The following is a 19,752-nucleotide window of genomic DNA, read 5'->3' on the forward strand; positions in this document are numbered from 1 at the left end:
TGGACAGTGCAAAAGTTATGAGGCAAAAATTAGAATACAATAAGAATAAATACAGTACACAACTGTACAGAATAGAATAAAATAAAATACTATATACAGTAGAATAAAATAAAAATAAATATACAATAAGATAAAAATAGAATACAAATACAAATACTATATACAACTGAGTAAAAATACAACAATGCCAGAAAGGATTATTGCACTTAGTGTTATTGCACATGTGTGGATGTGTGTGTTTGTTCAGTTAAAGTCTTTGTTGTGGAGTCTGACAGCAGTGGGGAGGAAAGACCTGCGAAATCTCTCCGTCCCACACCGTGGGTGCCGCAGTCTCCCACTGAAGGAGCTGCTCAGTGCTGTCACAGTCTGCTGCATGGGGTGGGAGATGTTGTCCATCAGGGATGACAGCTTAGCCGCCGTTCTCCTGTCACTCACCACCTCCACTGGGTCCAGAGGGCATCCTAGAACAGAGCTGGCCCTTCGGATCACCCTGTTCAGTCTCTTCCTGTCCCCAGCAGAGATGCTGCCGCCCCAGCAGACCACGCCATAAAAGATAGCAGAAGCCACCACAGAGTCATAGAAGGTCTTCAGGAGTGGGCCCTCCACTCCAAACGACCTGAGTCTCCGCAGCAGGTACAGCCTGCTCTGCCCTTTCCTGTAGAGGGCGTCTGAGTTATGAGTCCAGTCCAGTCTATTGTTCAGATGAACACCAAGGTACCTGTAGCTGTCCACAGCCTCAATGTCCATACCCTGGATGTTCAGTGGTTGCAGTGGAGAATGCTTGTGCCTGCGGAAGTCTACCACCAGCTCCTTGGTTTTACTGGCGTTGATCTGGAGGTAGTTCAGCTGGCACCAGTCCACAAAGTCTTGAGTCAGTCCTCTGTACTCCTTGTCGTCCCCATCAGTGATGAGGCCGACTATTGCAGAGTCATCAGAGAACTTCTGCAGGAAGCACTGGGTGGAATTGTGGGAGAAGTCTGCAGTGTAGATGGTGAAGAGGAACGGAGCCAGAACCGTTCCCTGTGGGGCCCCCGTACTGCAGACGACCCTGTCCGACACACAGCCCTGAGTCCTCACATACTGTGGTCGGTCGGTGAGGTAGTCCAGGATCCAGGTAGTGAGGTGATGGTCCACTCCAGAGTTCACCAGCTTGTCCTTTAGAACCGAGGGAAGAATAGTGTTGAAGGCACTGGAGAAATCAAAGAACATGATTCTCACAGTGCTTCCAGCGGTCTCCAGGTGAGCGAGGGAACGATGTAGGAGGTGAATGACGGCATCATCCGCGCCAATGCCAGGCTGGTAGGCAAACTGAAGTGGGTCCAGTGATGAGCTTGTTAGGCGCCGAAGCTGAGCCAGGACCAACCGCTCCAGGGTCTTCATCAGGTGGGATGTCAGAGCCACCGGCCTGTAGCTGTTGAGGTCCTTGGGGCTTGAAGTCTTTGGCACTGGTACAACACAGGAGGTTTTCCAGAGCTGTGGGACTCTTCCCAACCTCAGGCTCAGGTTGAAGAGGTGCTCCATCACCCCACACAGTTGGTCCGCGCAGGACCTGACGACCCTCGAGCTGATGCCATCTGGACCCGCTGCCTTCTTGCCATTAATCCTCCTCAGTTCCCTCCTAACCTGGGTGGTTGAGAGAGACAGGCTGGAGCCTTGTGTTGAGTGTGTATTGGATGCTGTTGTTGGGGGTGGGGGGGAGTGAGCAGGGTGAATAGAGGAGGTGTGAAGTGTCTGAGGTGGAACAGCAGCAGTGGGGGTGGGTGAGTCTGCAGCCGATGTTGCAGACTGCCTCATGGCTGAGTCAAATCTGTTGAAGAAATGATTCAGTTCATTTGCCCACCTCACATCCCTCCCAGGCAGAGAGTTCTGCTGTTTGTGGCCTGAGATGGTTCTGAGGCCTCTCCAGACTTCACCAACGTTGTTTTGTTGAAGCTGGTTCTCCATCTTCTGCCTGTAGCTGTCCTTCCCATTCCTTATCAGTCCCCTCAGCTCTCTCTGCACCCTTTTCAACTCCTCTTTGTCTCTGGATTTGAAGGCCCTCCTCTTCTGCTTGAGGACGGTTTTAATTTCTGGGGTAATCCAAGGTTTGTTGTTGGAGAAACACCGTACAGTCCTGGTAGGTACAGTGTTATCCACACAGAAGTTTATATAGTCAGTAATGCATGTAGTAAGGCTGTCGATGTCCTCACCGTGGTCATCACAAATCACCTCCCACACAGTCGACTCAAAACAATCCTTAAGAGCCTCCTCGCTCTCCTCTGACCATCTCTGCACTGTGCGGGTGGCTGGTGGCTCCCTGCGCACTAAGGGCTCATACACAGGGACAAGGTGCACCAGGTTGTGATCAGATCTGCCCAGGGGAGGGAGAGGTGATGAACTGTATGCCTCTTCTGCATTGGCATACAGTAAGTCCAGTGTTTTATTGACTCTGGTTGGGCAGGTCACATACTGGGTGAAGGTGGGCAGTGTGGAGTCCAGTGAGGCATGATTGAAGTCCCCTGATATTATGAGAAGGGCTCTCGGTGATTGTGTTTGCAGTCTGCTGACCACAGAGTGGAGAGAGTCACAGGCTGCATCCGCGTTGGCCGAGGGGGGGACATACGCTGTTATCGCGATAACATGCGAGAACTCCCGGGGCAGGTAGTACGGACGCATGCTAACGGCTAACAGCTCAATGTCTCTGCTGCAGAGTTGCTCTTTTACAGTGATGTGCCCAGGGTTACACCATCTGTCGTTCACAAAAACTGCCAGTCCCCCTCCTTTCCTCTTACCGCTGTCTCTGGTCCTGTCCGCTCGCAGCAGCTGGAATCCCGGTAGTGTCACGCTTGTGTCCGGAGTTAGCGATGTTAGCCACGACTCCGTTAGCATCATGATGCTACATTGCCGGTACTCCCTCTGTGACCAGGTTAGCGACGTGAGCTCATCCATCTTATTGGGCAAAGATCTTACGTTTCCAATAATTACAGAAGGAAGAGATGGTCGATAACGTCTCCTTCTCGGGCGACGGCGCTCCTTCCCAGCACGACACCCCCGTCTTTTCCTCCTCAGCTCGCTGGGAATATCGGGTCTGTCCGCCGGCAGTACCGCTGCAGGACTCAGCGCTAACAGCTGATCCTTACTGTAAACAAAGGATCCCTGCTCTGGGTCCCCAGACACGGGTGAAAAAAGTAGAAATAAACTGAGAAAAACGACCAGGACTAGCACAAAACGGTAGAACATGGTTGCAGAGTCTAATTACTAATACGTTAGTTATAAAAAAATTACGAGAAAAAAGATAAGAAAGAAAGAAACTCAGAATGAGCAGAGCTGCTGTAACAGGCTGCCGCACTTCTTAAACACATTTGTGTTTAAGAAGCTTAAAAGCTGCGTTTCGTTTCATTTGCTTCATTTTCAGATGAAACCTCATCAGACTCCTTTAACCAAAACCAGGACAGACCGCTGCACACGACAAGCACCACCCTGTTTTCAGACAGACCCCTCTCTAAAGGTCAAAGTGACCTGGTTCCTCTGTGAACTTTAAACCACACCTGTCACTCTGTGTCCTGAATCAGCAGATATCAAACAGCTGACAATAGTAAACAACAGTCTCCACCCAGCTGATCGTGACGACACAGAGGGCGGAGGCAGAGGGCCGATCACAGGACAGGATCCAAGCATGAGAAACAGCTGGGACACATGGGAACAGCGGAAGTAAACAAAGAAAGGCGGAAGTATTGTTCACTTTCCTCGCGTGTGGCCGAGCTGAGTGTGTGAGCCGCGGCAGCAACGATGCCTTCAGTTCAGTATCTGAGAGAGTTCATCAACGAGCGACTAACTGCTGCTGCTGAACAAATATTCTTGGAGTTTGAAAAAACGATCGTCCAGTACGAGGAAGAGATCGACCGTCAGCGCAGACTGCTGGATATCACCTGGAAACCCCAAATCAAGCTGCACAGGACAGGTGAGTGTGAATGAGCATGCGTGGACTGGCGGAGGATCTTCATCGTTAGCTAACAAAGGAAACGTGTCGCTGAGCACGTGGAAGCGCAAATGTTGCATTTTGAGAAAAAAAATATTTTGAGCAAAGAAAAGTTTAATTAATTTCTGCGTGCAGGAAATGAATTTCAGTGTTTGCTGTTATCCACATACACACAGTAACAGCGCCTCCGCTCAGATCTCTGGCTGTTACATCTCCAATCAGCTCCCTAGCTTACTGCATTCCGGAAACACGGTCCAGAATGAGGCTGGTCATCCGCATTCAGTAGTGATGTGGATACCAGTGATTTCCTTTCCGATACCAAGTAAAATTCAGGGCGGTATCGACGATACTGATCCGATACTCTTTACAAAAACTTATTTTATTTATTGTATCTCAAATTATAGCGTCATCATGATTACAGGACATCAGATTACTTGTTCTTATCACTTAATAATGCAGAGTGCATCATATGGAAATAAAAAAGTTGTGCTATTTGAACACGTTGCCTGCCTGCAGCACTAAAGGACTCCGTGAGAGACGTCTGTCTCGCCCCAGCAGCACCTGTCCCTGTCCTCCTCTTCAGTCTCAACATACGCGCGTCATATTCTGTGGTACGATTTACTCTGAGGTGTTTGACAAGGTTAGTGATGTTGCCACAACCAAACATGCCAACCCTCCCGATTTTCCACCCGGACAACAAAATTGAAAAACCATATCCCAGAATTCATAGCGCGGCCCAGCCAATTCCAGTCTCCAACAACGGCGGCAGCGACTTCGTTTTAATATCACTCTTATTTCTCTTTCTGGGTCGCAAAAAACTTTTAACAAGTTTTCAGGCCAGAATGTAGCTGTGTGAACTTGAAACATCTGAGCCGACACGTCGTCTTCAAAGCCCCGCGGTCTGTCGCTACTCGGGTCAAACATGATGTGTAAGTCACTTTGATAACTTAAAAATGTTGTTGGGCTTTTTCAGTGTTTCATTTGTTCGTGAGTAAATCGGTTTGATTAAAGTTATTAGATTAAATTAAACTTTATTAATCCCTCGGGAGGGTTCCTGCGGGGTTTCACACAGCTGATAAAACAGAAGAGTTTACGTCAGCGCCCGGTTATATTTAGACAGCAAGGAGCGGACGGCAGCTTCACTCCACCGAGGGCGCTCGTGGAGCACGTATGCCCGCAACACCTCACTTTTCTGCCACATGTATCCAAACCACGTCTCAGCTGTTTGTGGAGGTAAACTACGTCCACACGTGACTCCGACTACGCTCAGCCGTTGTTGTGAGTGCGCACGCGGCGAGACATTTACACAGCCGTATTTCACTCATGACTATGAAAGGCGGAAGTAGTTCCTTTGAATGTAGACAATCCGAATGCTATAGTTTCTTTCCACTGTGTTGCTGTTAATGATAAACTACGAATTTACCTTAAATTACTAAAATATCGATATTTTAATGTGAGAATCGATTCTAGAGCAGCGGTCTTCAACCTTTTTTGCGCCACGGACCGGTTTATGCCCGACCGGTCTTTAAGGTGTCGCGGATAAATACAACAAAATAAAACTAGTACCAGTACCGAAAAAAAGAAAATTTATTCATAACACACGTGAAAAGACCCAGGAAAACCAAGTTAACGATAAAAACGATAACAAAATAACACTGAAAACCGATAAAAACCCTGAAAACTGTACATTTCACACCTGAGCCTCAACTCTCACGGCCCGGTACCAAACGACTCACGGACCAGTACCGGTCCGAGGCCCGGGGGTTGGGGACCCCTGTTCTAGAACATAAATGACTGGTATCGGAGGAATCGATATCTCAGGATCGATACGCACATCACCAGCATTCATAAGATCCGGTGTTAGAGGCGCTCAGCTGCATGGGCGAACACGTGATCCCACCCTGGCTGACATCACAGGGGGCAGATATCCCGCTTCCCCAGTTAACCTGCATCTCGTGATGATTCTCCCAGTAAGAGAGAATCCTCACCATGTATCCAGGAACAGGTTTCCTGTGGTTTGCTCGATCAAAGGCATTAATGAAACACATGAGGATAGATGAATATGTGACCCTATACAAACCGACTGTTTCAATACGCAGCACTGAGTCTGGATGGATGCTGTGAATCACAGGGTGCTAGGGCAGGAGCTAGCCTTAGACTAGCATGCTTTAAATGTTCTTTACTGTCAGAGAACCTTTGAATGGTTTGATTTAACGATTCCAGCTGAGTGTGAGCTGCAGCTGAGCTTATATGAAAACTTGCATGTGCACTTAGAAAAGGCTTGAAATGCCTCAAACTTCATGCAGGCTCAGGTCTGTCTTGTCTTAGAAAAACTCAGTTTTCCAACAAAACCTGGTCACACAATCATGTTATGAGTCAGGTCAACAGTTTCCCACCTTTAGAATTATTATTATTTAAAATCATTCCATTAGTTATGTTTTTCTTTTATCCCTTTTGTTGCTCCAGAACTTAGACAGAACTGTGACATTAACCAGGAGAGGAGCTCCAGTGTGGAGCAGGAGGAACCAGAAGCTCCACAGATTAAAGAGGAACAGGAGGAACTGTGCAGCAGTCAGCAGGGAGAGCAGCTGGGACTGAAGGAGGAGCCTGAAGTTCATAATGATCCTGTGCAGTACGAGGAAGAGATGGAGCGTCAGCGCAGACTGCTGGATGTCACCTGGAAACTCCAAATCAATGGTAAATGGCCTGTATTTGTAGCGCTTTGCTTAGTGCCTAAGGGCCCCAAAGCGCTTTACGCTACATTCAGTCATCCACACACACAAAGCTGCACAGGACAGGTGAGCGTCCCTCTGAGGGAGCATCCTGATCACAGCTCTGTGGGACATGAAAGCTGCAGAGATGTTTCAGGAGGACAGAAGGTGGATGTGTGACTCCTCGACCAGTCGTCGCTGTTGTTACTAGTCGGTACCAGACGTAGTCGTTTAATCTGATCGTTACAGTTTTAATAACTGATGTCGTTCAAGTTTTGTGTCCTAATGTTCTGCAGCCATCTGCCACCAGGTGGCGCTTCGCTGTTGAGATCGCCTGATGTTTCTGTGAACAGAATGAGATCGCAGATACAGGCGGTGCAAATGGACAGGCTCCGCCTCCGCGGTCGGCGAGCAGTTCATTCATCCGTGGGCCGCTGCTCCTCCACAGTGAAAGGAGACGGCTAAGGCCGTCGGCTCCTGGGTGAGGCGTTCTGTCTGGGCGTCTCCTACCTGTAGGAGGCCCTGCAGTAGACACGCCGGAGAGGCGCCATCTCTCTGAGGCCTGGAGCGCCTCCACGTCTCCCCAGATACGCAGGAGGAGGCGGTGAAAGCGAGGTCCGAGCTGCCCTGCTGCCCCCGCCACCCGACTTCAGACGAACAGTAGAAAACGTCTGCGTGATTTATTGTTATTTCAGACGCAGCGGTGGAGTTTCCAAACAGCTCACGCTGCGCCGTGGGCCATCAGTTCAGTTTTCACAGCTTAGTCTGTCACAGTTTAATAAGACGTGTTTGTAGTGACATGCTGTCATGTTTAAGCGCAGTTGAGCGCCACGACTGATTCATGAACAGCGTGATGAATGCCTTCATGTTAGCGTTAACGTGTTCTCCGTGTCTGAGTGCTTCTTAGTTTTGGATTCGTCGCTTGGTCTCCTCGTTTCGCTGAATTCGTCACCAGGAAGGTTCCTGGTTTTAAGGGTTACAAAGGCACTGCGTACATCGCCATGGTAACTGATGGACTGTTGCATAGTAACTAAGAGAGCATTCAGGGTCACCTGATCCAGGACTAACTTTAAGCACTGTTCAAAGCTGATACTCAGGGCTGGATAATCTTAAAAGTCGAGGGTGTCTGTCTCCTGAGGGGCGTATTGGCAAGAATCCGGTGATCCAATATGTATCCTGATACAGGGTAGACGATACGCTGCGATACTAAAAGCCAGACGATGTTTGTGAAATTAAACTCGCAGTAAACAGTCCAAACTGTTAAATGATGACATGAAACATCTGAAACAAAAACACTCCAAGTTCAAAATGAACGGAGAAATTAACTTCGGCCTTATTAGAAGTCGTGTCAGCTAAAGAAACAAAAACTGCTTGACTGAAATATCAACTATTTCTTTAACATGAACACAGTAACCGTGTCACACTGAGGTCTATGATTGTAAAGTGCTTATCCAAACACTGCTCAGTGGAGCATCAACACAAAGCACTTTTCATGTGACCTTAACAGAAACAAATATGAATCAAAAATGAAACTGCTTGAAGAATCCAAGCAAACATTAACAATGTAAAGTGCTATTAAAGTCAAGTGCTAATAAAATAAAGTACAGCCCTGCAGTGTCCATCCGTGGAGCACTTTTAGTACAACCTGAAAAAGAGAATTTCCTCTTTTAAATAAAAGTGCTCATGAGACTCAACCAAAATATCAAACATCTCAGATCTGAGGTTTTACATGTTGCAGTGTTTTCTCAGTGATTTCCACATTTTTGTGCAGGAATACAAGCGGATCGACACGCTCTCAGGACACTTCTCTGTGCATTTACTGTCTGCTGCAGAGAGAAAGCTCCCTCTGGCCCTACCAACCGGCTGTTTCATCGCCTGCGTGTATGCACATGTCGGTGCTTTGGTTTGAAGCCGAACTGATTATCCAGGGAAGCGATGAACACACAATCTAGCACCGTCGATAAAATACTGTCCAGTGCAATCGGCCTGTAATTATCCACACAGCTCACTTTTGCAGCTTTGTCCTTGGCACAAGTAAAATACACATCATTGAGTCTGGTAGTATGTCACAAGCTTGGCATGAAGAGGAGCCATCATGGACAGGCCAATCATGGCATGCTCTCCTCTGACATCACCAGGGTGGCGTCCTTCATAGGCTTCAGCGCCCTGACAGCTTCTGCACATGTGATGTCAATTTATTTTTCGCTCTTCCTGACTTCTGCAGAAAGCAGAGCCGCACAGATGGCTGGTTGCTGTTCTAAAAATTGTTCTATCACATCATAGGAGCTGTTCCATCCCGTTCAATCCCATTCAGCCCCAGCGTCAGTTAGTAACGCTGCAATGTGCTCACCTGTGTGACTGTCATGCATGGCTCTGAGTACATGAGGCTGAAGGCTCCACTGGTCCGTTATGTGCTGTAACAGTCACGTACGATTCAGCGGCTCTCGAAGTCCAAGCGTCGCATGTCAGAGCAACTGTCTCTGCCGAGCTGAGGGAGTCCGGCACTGTCGCTTTGACTTTGGCAGAGCGATGTCCGTGATGTAACGGCGCTCCAGCGTTTTAATCACATTACGAAATCCTTTATTCTCCACAACACTCAGAGGGCGCATGTCTGTGCAAATAAGAACAAGTACTGACTGCCTTATTTTTGTTGCACGAGTTGAAGTTCCTGCTCCATGTTTGAAAAGTTAACTTCTTCAATTGTCCGTTGAGCGGGGTCGCCTCGTTTTAAAATTAGCATTTGACGCTGCGTCGCTATGGTGTCTACACACGTGTGTTCGTAAATCTGTTGTGTTACTGGAATATTTGACTCTGGCGGTGCAGATTTTACAGACTGCGTAGCTCTTGTCAAAGTCTTTACCGCCTTCTTTTGTCCTGAATCCAAAATAAGTCCACACATCAGCTTTGAAAGCCGCGGGCGCCGGCTGTATCCTCTGCTCTTCAGTCATCACCAGCGCTGGGTAAGGCACTTTAGTAACTTGGTTACATTGGTTACATTACTAGTTATTTCTATCAAAAGTAACTCAGTTACTTCAAGTTACTTGTTACTTTCAAAGTAACTAGTTACTAGGGAAAGTAACTTTGGTTTTACTCAGAATTCTCTTGTTAACGTGCTGCTTCCCTAACTGGATACCCAGCCAGACTGCCAGTCTTCTAGCTCGCTTACATGTTAGCACTGTCCTGCCACACGTGCACTGTGCCACCTACCAACAGAAAGGACAAAATCAAGTGCATATTCCCACGAGAAAAATCCCACGCCTGGACCGTGGTCGACTGCCGCCATGATTCTAGCCTACGTCACAGCGTCACGTGTGCTTTTCACATCCAACAGGAAAACTGCAATCGTGGTGCTTCAGAATTCAACATTCTTCATTTGTCCCGTGCACGGTTATACAGGTGCAACACGCAGTGAAACGTGACCTGATGCGCTCCTCGACTGTGCAAAGAAAAGACAGACACAGAACTTTATATACAGTGAATGAGTACATACAAGGAGGACATTATGTGCAGCAAGTGGGCGAGTTATGTACATTATATAAATAGAAATAAAATAATCTGGAAATTTACAGCTTGTGTACACTGCGTGAGGAGGGTGTTAAAGTGTCTTGTGCTGTAGCGAGGCCAGAAGGATCAGGATGATGTGGTAACGAGTCCTGTCTCAGTCACTTAAGGATGATGGGGGGGATTCAACACACGAATGGCCTGAGGATAAAAACTCCTCGTGAGCCTCTTGTTCGGATGGTGTGGAACCGTCTGCCTGATTTCAGAAGCTGGACCAGTTCGTTGCTGGGATGGGACGGGTCCAGCATCTCCTGACGACTATGACTTTTGATTGTACTCAGAACTCGGAAATTCTGCCCTCAGAGTAGGAAGATGTAGGAAACACCAGACTGCAGATGAGCTGCACACAGTGCTGGACTGGGACAAAAACTGGGCCCGGCGTTTTGACTGGAGACCAGCCGCCATTATAGGAAAAATCCCGAAGCCTTTGAATGAAACGCTGTGGTGACTGTGATGTACAGTCTTGTTGGTATATGTGTGATTTCTATACATTTTACGTCAGATAAAAACTTTGGTTGTAAGATTCAGATAATTATTTAATAACAGACATTTTAAATGAGAATAAGAAAGTATGTCTTTGTGCCCCCCTCTCCCTGTTAATGCCCTACCTGCCCCCCTGCACAGTTACCAGCTGTCAGCTGCTTAGAAAAGGATCCTGGTGTTATTTGTGTCTCAGAAACAGTTCATAACTTCCCGCTGGTTTCCTCTTTCTGGTGCAAAGTGGGCGATAAATAAACAAGAGAGAAAAGCCGATCAGCTGATCATTGATCAGTTTCATGATTGAAGTAGTAACAGGAGAGGGAGGGGAGAGAAGAAGAAACAGCTGACAGTGTAAACACAGAATAACTCCAGCTTTGTGTCTTTTTCATTGTAGCTGAAGTCCGGGACAAACTGTTCCTTTTCAGCTCAACACGAAACGACGATTCTGTTTTTACGGGACTGTTGGCAACTCTACTAACGAACCTTATGAACAAAATAAAGTTCACTATCAGTAACATCATAGCACCCACCCAGCTGTATAGAAACTCCGTCATGCTAGCTAGTAGCAGTACGAGCTATTGTAACTGACTGTAAAAATTCAGCACAACGAAAATAAACTGCACCTAAACTTGGTTTATATCTGACCCGGATACACTGCAGGTCACAACTTCTTACCTGAAGTTCAGTTTAGAGCTGCCACGATTAATCGACTATTAAATCGTCGACGACTGATTTCCTGTTTTGGCTTCCCTTCATTGGCTTCCTGTTAAATCCAGAATTGAATTCAAAATCCTGCTCCTCACATACAAGGTCTTAAATAATCAGGCCCCATCTTATCTTAATGACCTTGTAGTACCATATCACCCTATTAGAGCACTTCGCTCTCGCTCTGCAGGCCTACTTGTTGTTCCTAGAGTATTTAAAAGTAGAATGGGAGGCAGAGCCTTCAGTTTTCAGGCCCCTCTTCTGTGGAACCAGCTTCCAGTTTGGATTCAGGAGACAGACACTATCTCTACTTTCAAGATTAGGCTTCAAACTTTCCTTTTTGCTAAAGCATATAGTTAGGGCTGGACCAGGTGACCCTGGATCCTCCCTTAGTTATGCTGCAATAGACGTAGGCTGCCGGGGATTCCCATGATGCATTGAGTTTTTCCTTTCCAGTCACCTTTCTCACTCACTATGTATTAACAGACCTCTCTGCACTGAATCATATCTGTTATTAACCTCTGTCTCTCTTCCACAGCATGTCTTTATCCTGTCTTCCTTCTCTCACCCCAACCGGTCGCAGCAGATGGCCCCGCCCCTCCCTGAGCCTGGTTATGCTGGAGGTTTCTTCCTGTTAAAAGGGAGTTTTTCCTTCCCACTGTCGCCAAAGTGCTGCTCATAGGGGGTCATATGATTGTTGGGTTTTTCTCTGTATCTATGAAGCGCCTTGAGGCGACTTATGTTGTGATTTGGCGCTATATAAATAAAATTGAATTGAATTGATTTAATAGTCGACGCGTCGTTTGAAGCTTTGTAAGATCACAAAAGACGCAGGAATAAGTAGCAGGATTTAAGAGTGTAATAACGGACTGAAACAGAAGATGGCAGCACTGCATGTACAAGGATGCCAGCTGCCGTTAAACCCCGAAGAAGAAGAAGAAGCTGTGTCCCAGAATTCATAGCGCGGCCCAGCTCAGTTTCCAACAATGGCGGCAGCTGGTTAGTTTTAATATTACTCTTATTATTCTTTCTGGGTCACAAAATAAACGTTTAACATATTTTCAGGCGAGAATGTAGCTGTGTAAACCTCAAATATCGGCTCAGTTTATCAAGACACCGCATATTTTCAAAAGCGCTCCGACGTTTTCGGAGACGTCTGTTACCCACTAGCTCGATAGCTAGCCGGGGGCTAGGTCACTAGAGCCGTGAGAACACCGGACTCCCTGCAGATCGTTTTCAGACCCACCGCTGTCTTTCACTACTCAGGTTAAACATGATATATGAGTCACTTAGATAACTTAAACATGTTGTTGTTTGGCTTTTTTTCAGTATTTTATTTGTTCCTGAGTAAATCGGTTTGGCTGAGATTAAAGTTTTTACACAGCTGAATAAACGTCAAGCAGACAGCTGATTATCAGAAGTGTGAGATGCTCCAGAATTTACTCCGGTGTCCTGTTATATTTTAGAAAGCAAGGAGTTTATTAAACTTCACCGAGACAATCTGCAAATGTCATTAAAATTTAATAAACTATCATCTTGTCTTTATTGTTAGTTAGCACCTTAAACACTTAAAGCTGTAAGCTAATGATAGTTCTATAAGAGCAGATGCTGCTGGTGCAGTAAGCTGTACGTTGGATGATCATCTGATTAGTCGACTATCACAATAATCGTTTGTGGCAGCCCTAGTTCAGTTCACTGCCTCGGGTCTCCCCTTCCCTCATCCACCTGCTGACTCTGTGGAAGCTCCGTCATAGCCACCACCAAACAACTGAGTTACTTTTACACATCTGCCAGCATCTGGCCAATCCACCACCTTTCACTTTTTTTTCACCTTTATACTGTTACGGGGAAAAAAAAAAAAAAGGAAAAAAAACCATCGGCCCACCGAGTCCAGCTATGGCTGCATATGTGTTTAGTAGTAATTTCTTTTTTTAGAGGGCTAGAAAAACAACCGTTTTCAAGGGCGTTGCCATATTGGAATCCCGAGTTCTCTGATGAGGCTAACCAGAACGTCATTTACTCGAGTGTGACATTATTCCCAGGTCTGTGTTCCAATTTAAGCCGAACGCAACACACAAAGTAACGAGTAACGAGCCTATCGAAATCCCAGTAACGATTAACGCGATCGTGATTTTGGCATAATAACCAGTTACCGTGCTCATTACCACAATAATAACTTAGTTACTGTAACACGTTACTTAACGTGTTAGTCCCTAAACTGGTCATCAGTTAGCACAACTGGCCACACATCCACTGTTCTACTTTGGTTTTGGCAAACTAGACGCTTCTACAGTTATCGCGACACCTCGTTTTTCCGTCTACGTAAAGGCGGTAAAACTGCAAACTAGTGGCTGGAGTTTTAATTGCAACATACAAAAGAAATACACAGTAAATGCATGTAATTTTTTCAATTAAAAAAAAAATAGATAACACTGATTTTGAATATCGATTCAGTATTATTACACGAAATATCACGATATTTCAATGTATCGATATTTTCTTACATCCCTATGTCTCCTGAATCCTCTTTGTCCTTCCAGACCTCGGACAGCAGCACATCTGTAAGGAGGAGGAGGAGGAGGTTCTCCCTGAGCAGCAGCTCTGGAACCAGGAGAGGAGCTCCAGTGTGGACCAGGAGGAACCAGAAGCTCCACAGATTAAAGAGGAAGAGGAGGAACTGTGCAGCAGTCAGGAGGGAGAGCAGCTGGGACTGAAGGAGGAGCCTGGTACCTTCATGGTGACTGCTGCTGAGGAAGGAGAGCACAGTGAACCAGGAGGAGATGGGGAGCAGCTCCTCTGTGATGACTCTCCTCAAAGTGAAAGCACAGATGAAGAATCCAGCAAGTGTGAAGAGTCAGGGTTAAGTGAAACTGAGGAGCCGGTTCCAAAGAGACAAAAGAGAGACAGAAGTCGTGGTGTTGTAGAGAGCGCGCCTGTCTCAGAGAGTCCATGTAATGCTGCCACAGGTCGAAAGTCTGATGTTTCTAAGAATCAATCCCGGGGGGAAAAACACCATACCAATGTGAATTCACTTGTTTGCAAAATATGTGGGGGGAAATTTAGTAGAACCTATTTGGCTGTCCACATGAGACTTCACACAGGTGAGAAACCATATTCTTGTCATACATGTGGGAAACGTTTTAATCAAAGCAGTACTTTGCGTAGCCATGTGAGAACCCACACAGGTGAGAGACCTTATTCCTGCGATACATGTGGGAAAAGTTTCGGTCAGAGTGCTGCATTGTATATCCATAAGGCAGTTCACTCAGAAAGACTGTTTTCCTGTGATATATGTGGAAAAAGTTTCAGTCATAAAAACTATTTGCCCATCCACATGACCACTCACACCGATGAGAAGCCGTATGTTTGTGAAATATGTGGGAAAACGTTTGGTCACAGCTCTGTTTTTTACAGTCACAGGAAAATACACCAAAGTAGGGAATCGGTTTCTTGTGAAATATGCGGGAAAACATACTCAGAAAAAAGCGCTGTTAAACGCCACATGAGAACTCACACGGGGGAGAAACCGCATTCCTGTGAAATATGTGGGGCAAAATTCCGTGAATTGAAGAGTTTGAAAAGGCACAAGGAAAAGCACACGGGCGAAGGGCCGTATTCCTGTGACAAATGTGGGACGAGGTTCAAACGAGGCAATCACTTTTTCCTCCACATGGAAACGAAAATATGTGAGAAGCAGAGTTCCTCTGAAACAGGAGAAGAGTTTCAAAGAAATCATTCATCCACATGAGATGAATGATTTCTTTGGCAAGTTGTAGTAGAAATACCCGTGAACCGAAGCTTGAGGAACAAGCGTGTCATTTTTATGAGATTGGAGAAAAAACCCATAAATATGAGCACCAAACATTTTTTACTCTGGAGCTGTGATTCTGGTTTTATAATTTTTTTAAATTGAAAGTGAGCTCGTGAGGATGGGCAGGGGGAGGTGCTCTTCTTTCCCAGGTTCACAAATCGCATTGTTGTTATTTTGTCATTTTTTGTTCAAATGTGTGAACTTGATTGAAAAATATGTTGGCGTAGTGTTTGTTTGATGTCGTGTTCCTGTTTGTGGTTTTATTGACACGCTGAAGCTGAAAAGCAGTTTTCGTTTGTTCTCATGCGTTTGTATTTTGTGATTTCATCAGCCTTCAGAGGTGATCCTAACAAACTGCCCCGGTGTAACCTGATGTCGTAGAACGTGCAGTGTAAATAAAGTTTGTTTCTCTCAGTTGCTGCCTGCTGTGGATTTATGATCCTTTGAAACAGCCTCCTCATAAAGCCTGTTTGAATGTGGAGACTGTGCAGTCAGAATGAAGCTTGCGGGAGGTTTTAATCTGAGTGTGGAGGAGGATGTGCTCTGACAGTAGGGATGGGTACCGGTGTCTGGTGCCATGATGGCACTGGTTCTGACATAAACGGTAGTAACCAGACCGAAAAGCAGCGAACATTTTGGTGCTTTATTTCGGTGCTTTTTTTTCCTGAGCTGTGATACACTTCTAGCCAATCATTTTACGTTTCCCAGGATAGTAGGCGGGGCCAGGTACGTACGTTCAGTTAGAGCAGAGCTACAGATTAAAAATGTCCAAGGCGAAGCGGTCAAAGTCTGGCTGTACTTCACAGCAAAATATGCAAACTCAGCAGCAACAAGTGCTTTAAGCTGATACTGTGATACTGTCAAAGGAGGTAACACCTCGAATCCGATGAAACACCTGGCGACGCATAGCGTTTTTTTTTAAAAGCCAAGAAATGCGCCGTATTTGATAGCTTGCTGCGAGACCTCACACTGTGCACGTTGGGTGTGGTGCCAGTTATCGGACCCGGAGCAACATCCCCCAAAAACCCGAAGAGGAGAGTCCTGGCCCCTAGCCCTGCCAGTGTAGCAGAAATGATGAGGATGATGATGCAGCAGCAGCCGTTCTTCTCTGCGTGAGTAGCTTAATGTTGTTCCTGTGTAATTTACGTTGAGTAGGCTAACCACGTTATTACATTAATGCATGTAAGGTGAACTAGCAAACATCATCATAGCTACATGCTGCTGTCTTCTTGTTTGATGGCAGATACTCCCTTCACTCTGGCCAAAAAGGCTAAAATGACCAAAGAAAAAGTGGGAAACAGTTAAACATGAGAGGTTTAGGACAAAGTTTGTGTTTTTTCCATTGTTTAAGCACTGCTTCCAGCCAAGAGTGATACCATATATGCCCCATAGCTGCAGAAAAGGCTAACATTGTTATCTTTTTACAAAAAACCAGCTGAACATGAGAGGTTTTTGGACAAAGTTTGTGTTCTCCATTCTTTAAGCACCGGTTCGAGCACCGTTTAAGCACCGGCACCGTTTCAAAAGTACCGATTTGGCACCGGTATCGGATAAAACCTAAACGATACCCATCCCTATCTGACAGTGCTGCAGTCACGAGCCTGTGCTTTTGAAACAGGTGCATTTAAAGAGGAGTGAGGAAGCTCATGGGAAACAAAGGCTTCTGCAGGTGGAAGCCACTGAAAAGTTTCTCACTAGTGTTGTTTTGTTAGGGTCGGTGTCACCACTTGTCGCGTGAGGTCATACCTGGATTCCACAGAGGTCGCACAGCCGACTCCTCCAGGTGTCGCATCGATATGAGTCAGTGGCAGAAAGTTTGCTTTGTCTTGCACTCTCAGGAGCACGGAGGAGGTTCCAGGAGAGCTGGACAGGGTCTTAGACGCCCTTTGACCATTATGAGGACCAACGTCTGCTGCTGTGTGCCACGATGCAAGATGAACACTGAGAGAGCTACGGTGTGACCTCGAGCGGGCTGTCGGTGTGACTGTGACCAAACCATCGGAAACAGGTTTAGTCACAAAGGTTTCAGGGGACCAGGCTTCAGACGAAGTAACAGAGTCTGGAGGGGAGACTGAGCCGGCACCGACATCAGGAAGACATTAAAATTAAAGGTGAGCCATTATTTTCTGCCCGGCTTCAAGAAGCTTCTGCTTTTCAAAGGTTCTAGAAAAATATCGTCTTTGTAAAACATTTTTAACTGACACCACTAAAAAGCATTAACTAGCTCGTTAACAGTGATGGGAATAACAGCGTTATTGAACTAATTACTATTCCTATTGTTACAACGCCGTTACAGGTACTAACAAGAATATGTGGTGCGGTCGTGCTACTATTTTTGAACAAACTGTGTTCAGCTTACTGCACCTTATATCAGCTGCAGGAAGTAGCTGTAAGTAATCTGGGCTGTCGCGCTCCCGCGGACGGTGATCACGATCACTGTCTAGCACAGGGGTGGGCAATCTCAGTCCACGAGGGCCGGTGTTCTGCAGGTTTTAGATGTGTCCTCGAACCAACACAGCTGATTTAAATGGCTGAATTAGCTCCTCAACATGTCCTGAAGTTCTCCAGGCCTGGTAACGAACTAATCATGTGATTCAGGTGTGTTGACCCTAGCACAACAGCAGTGCTGCTGTTTGACTGGTGCTGGTGGGGGGGAGAGATGCTGTGCTCGCTGGCAGCTGAACAAAACTCATCTGCTGTAAATGTAATCGCACTGCATCTGTTTACAGCAAGTCTGCTCACGTGCAGTGAAGCTGTGTGTGTGTGTTACGAGGCGTGCTGTCAGCAGTGGCGGCGTGCAGCCCTCATTATTCTGTCGACACGCCTTGTACGGTAACCCAGCCTGTGTGAGTGTATGCGTGGCTCAGCGCCAAGCGTAAGGCGCCACTTTACGAGCAGGATGATCTCACCTCGACCCTCCTCTGAACACAGCGTGCATTCAGCAGCGTGTGCAGCTGTGAATGGAGGGCTTGTCTCAGAGACGCTGGGGTGGTGGCAGCAGATGCGCGCTTGTTATACTGGAGCTGTGACTTAATTCTGGAGGTCGTCTCCAGCTTTACCGCCAGCTGCGAGCCAGCCGACGGCAGCGTGGACTGTTGACGAGCTGCTCAGCTAACAAGACGCAACATGTGAGCGGAGCGGCGCGGTTGTACTGGAAGATTTTCCCTCTGATTGTGTTTCTCAGAGGTTTTGTGCACAGCAGAGATGTGATCGCGCTGTGTTTGACACCACAGATTTACAGAAGACTTTTTCTTTCTATCCTCATGCTGAGTCTCCACTGCAGCAGCTTAATAACAGAACAGAATAAATGCAAAGCTGAGCGTAGCTCTGCAGGGCTCACAGATCAGTCTGCACAGTCCAGTCCTTGTACCCAACCTCTGACCTATGAACCATTCAAGCTTACCAAGCGTTTCGAACTCTGAACCGGTGTGGAGCAAAGAACCCATTTTAAATGTCGTTACCAGCAGCCTGTCACACAAGGACGCAGTTTGACATCAAATAGAATTAATGTACCAACAGGATGTTGCCCAGAGAGCACCGGTCAGAGTGGCGTGCGGCGCATCCTTTAGAGCTGCGGAAAGCCGCTGAAAACTGAAGCAGAGGAACAGGATCTGAAAGACCCGACACAGGAGCCGAGAGACCATCTAGACCTTCAGCAGATCATTTGCTGAAGCCTCATCAGAGATGTGAAAGGGTGAGGCTGTCAGGAAGCCATTCTTGGAGGATGAGGTCTAAAAACCACAGAAGAGCTGAAGGTCAGAGGAACAGGTCTGATGGAGCGATGGATCCACATCCTGGTCAGTGTGTACGAGGAGGTCAGGAGGAGGAGTCTGCAGCCATGCTCTGTCTTGGTTTCAGCTGCAGGTCAGTCGGTGGTGTTTGAGCCACCATGCAGGAACATCTGGAAACATCAGCTTCATGTTTCAGCATGACAGCGATCCAAACAAACTGCCAGTGCATTACAACCTGCATAGAAACACACAGGGGAACTCTGCCAGCATGACTGGAGCAGAGTGGGATCATCCTGATGGGAAGCCCTCCAGGAAGCCTGGAGAACTGCTCCTGCAGATCCTCGCAGAGCTGACGGAGAGCTGACGCTGCTCACAGCAACTGTACAAACTCTGCTTTTGGCCTTTCCTCCTGAATTCACATGCATGTCTGCACATGTTTCCACTGTCTGAGTGAGCGTTTGAGTAGGAGCTGGTGTTTATAGGAAGCAGTCAGAGAAGGCTTGTTGGAGCGACAGAGGTGGAAGTGTCAGCGCGATGCAGGAGAACATCGCTCAGCACGCCGGCTTCATTTTCACCACGGATCAAATCCCAGTTCGTGCCCAGCGGGCCGTGCTGCCGGGTCTGCTTTTAGAGCTTGCATAGAAAGAAAACACCTGGGCCCGTATCCCTAAAGAATCTTTGTGCAAAAAGTGGCTCCTAGCAGCCAAATTCTAAGAAAATTCTCAGAGTCATGACGTTTTCTTACAATTTCCCCTAAAAGTGACACGATAATCCCAGTTAATATAAAAGCTATTC

At 46.8% G+C, this 19,752-nt stretch overlaps 1 protein-coding gene across 1 annotated transcript; it reads left to right on the forward strand.

Annotated features, from left to right (window-relative positions):
* The first annotated feature begins 3,742 nt into the window (after window positions 1–3,742).
* On the forward strand, window positions 3,743–15,612 carry LOC146612710 (uncharacterized). The gene is made up of 3 exons (XM_085377420.1): window positions 3,743–3,940; window positions 6,425–6,655; window positions 13,956–15,612. The coding sequence occupies exons 1-3, from the start codon at window positions 3,769–3,771 to the stop codon at window positions 15,161–15,163; spliced, it is 1,611 nt and encodes a 536-aa protein (XP_085233546.1). The 5' UTR covers window positions 3,743–3,768; the 3' UTR covers window positions 15,164–15,612.
* The last annotated feature ends 4,140 nt before the right edge of the window (window positions 15,613–19,752 follow it).

This window comes from Diplotaxodon limnothrissa, linkage group LG18 (assembly GCF_057381915.1).
Source record: "Diplotaxodon limnothrissa isolate DT_005_m linkage group LG18, D_limnothrissa_male_GT1.1, whole genome shotgun sequence".
Taxonomy (NCBI): Eukaryota; Metazoa; Chordata; class Actinopteri; order Cichliformes; family Cichlidae; genus Diplotaxodon; species Diplotaxodon limnothrissa.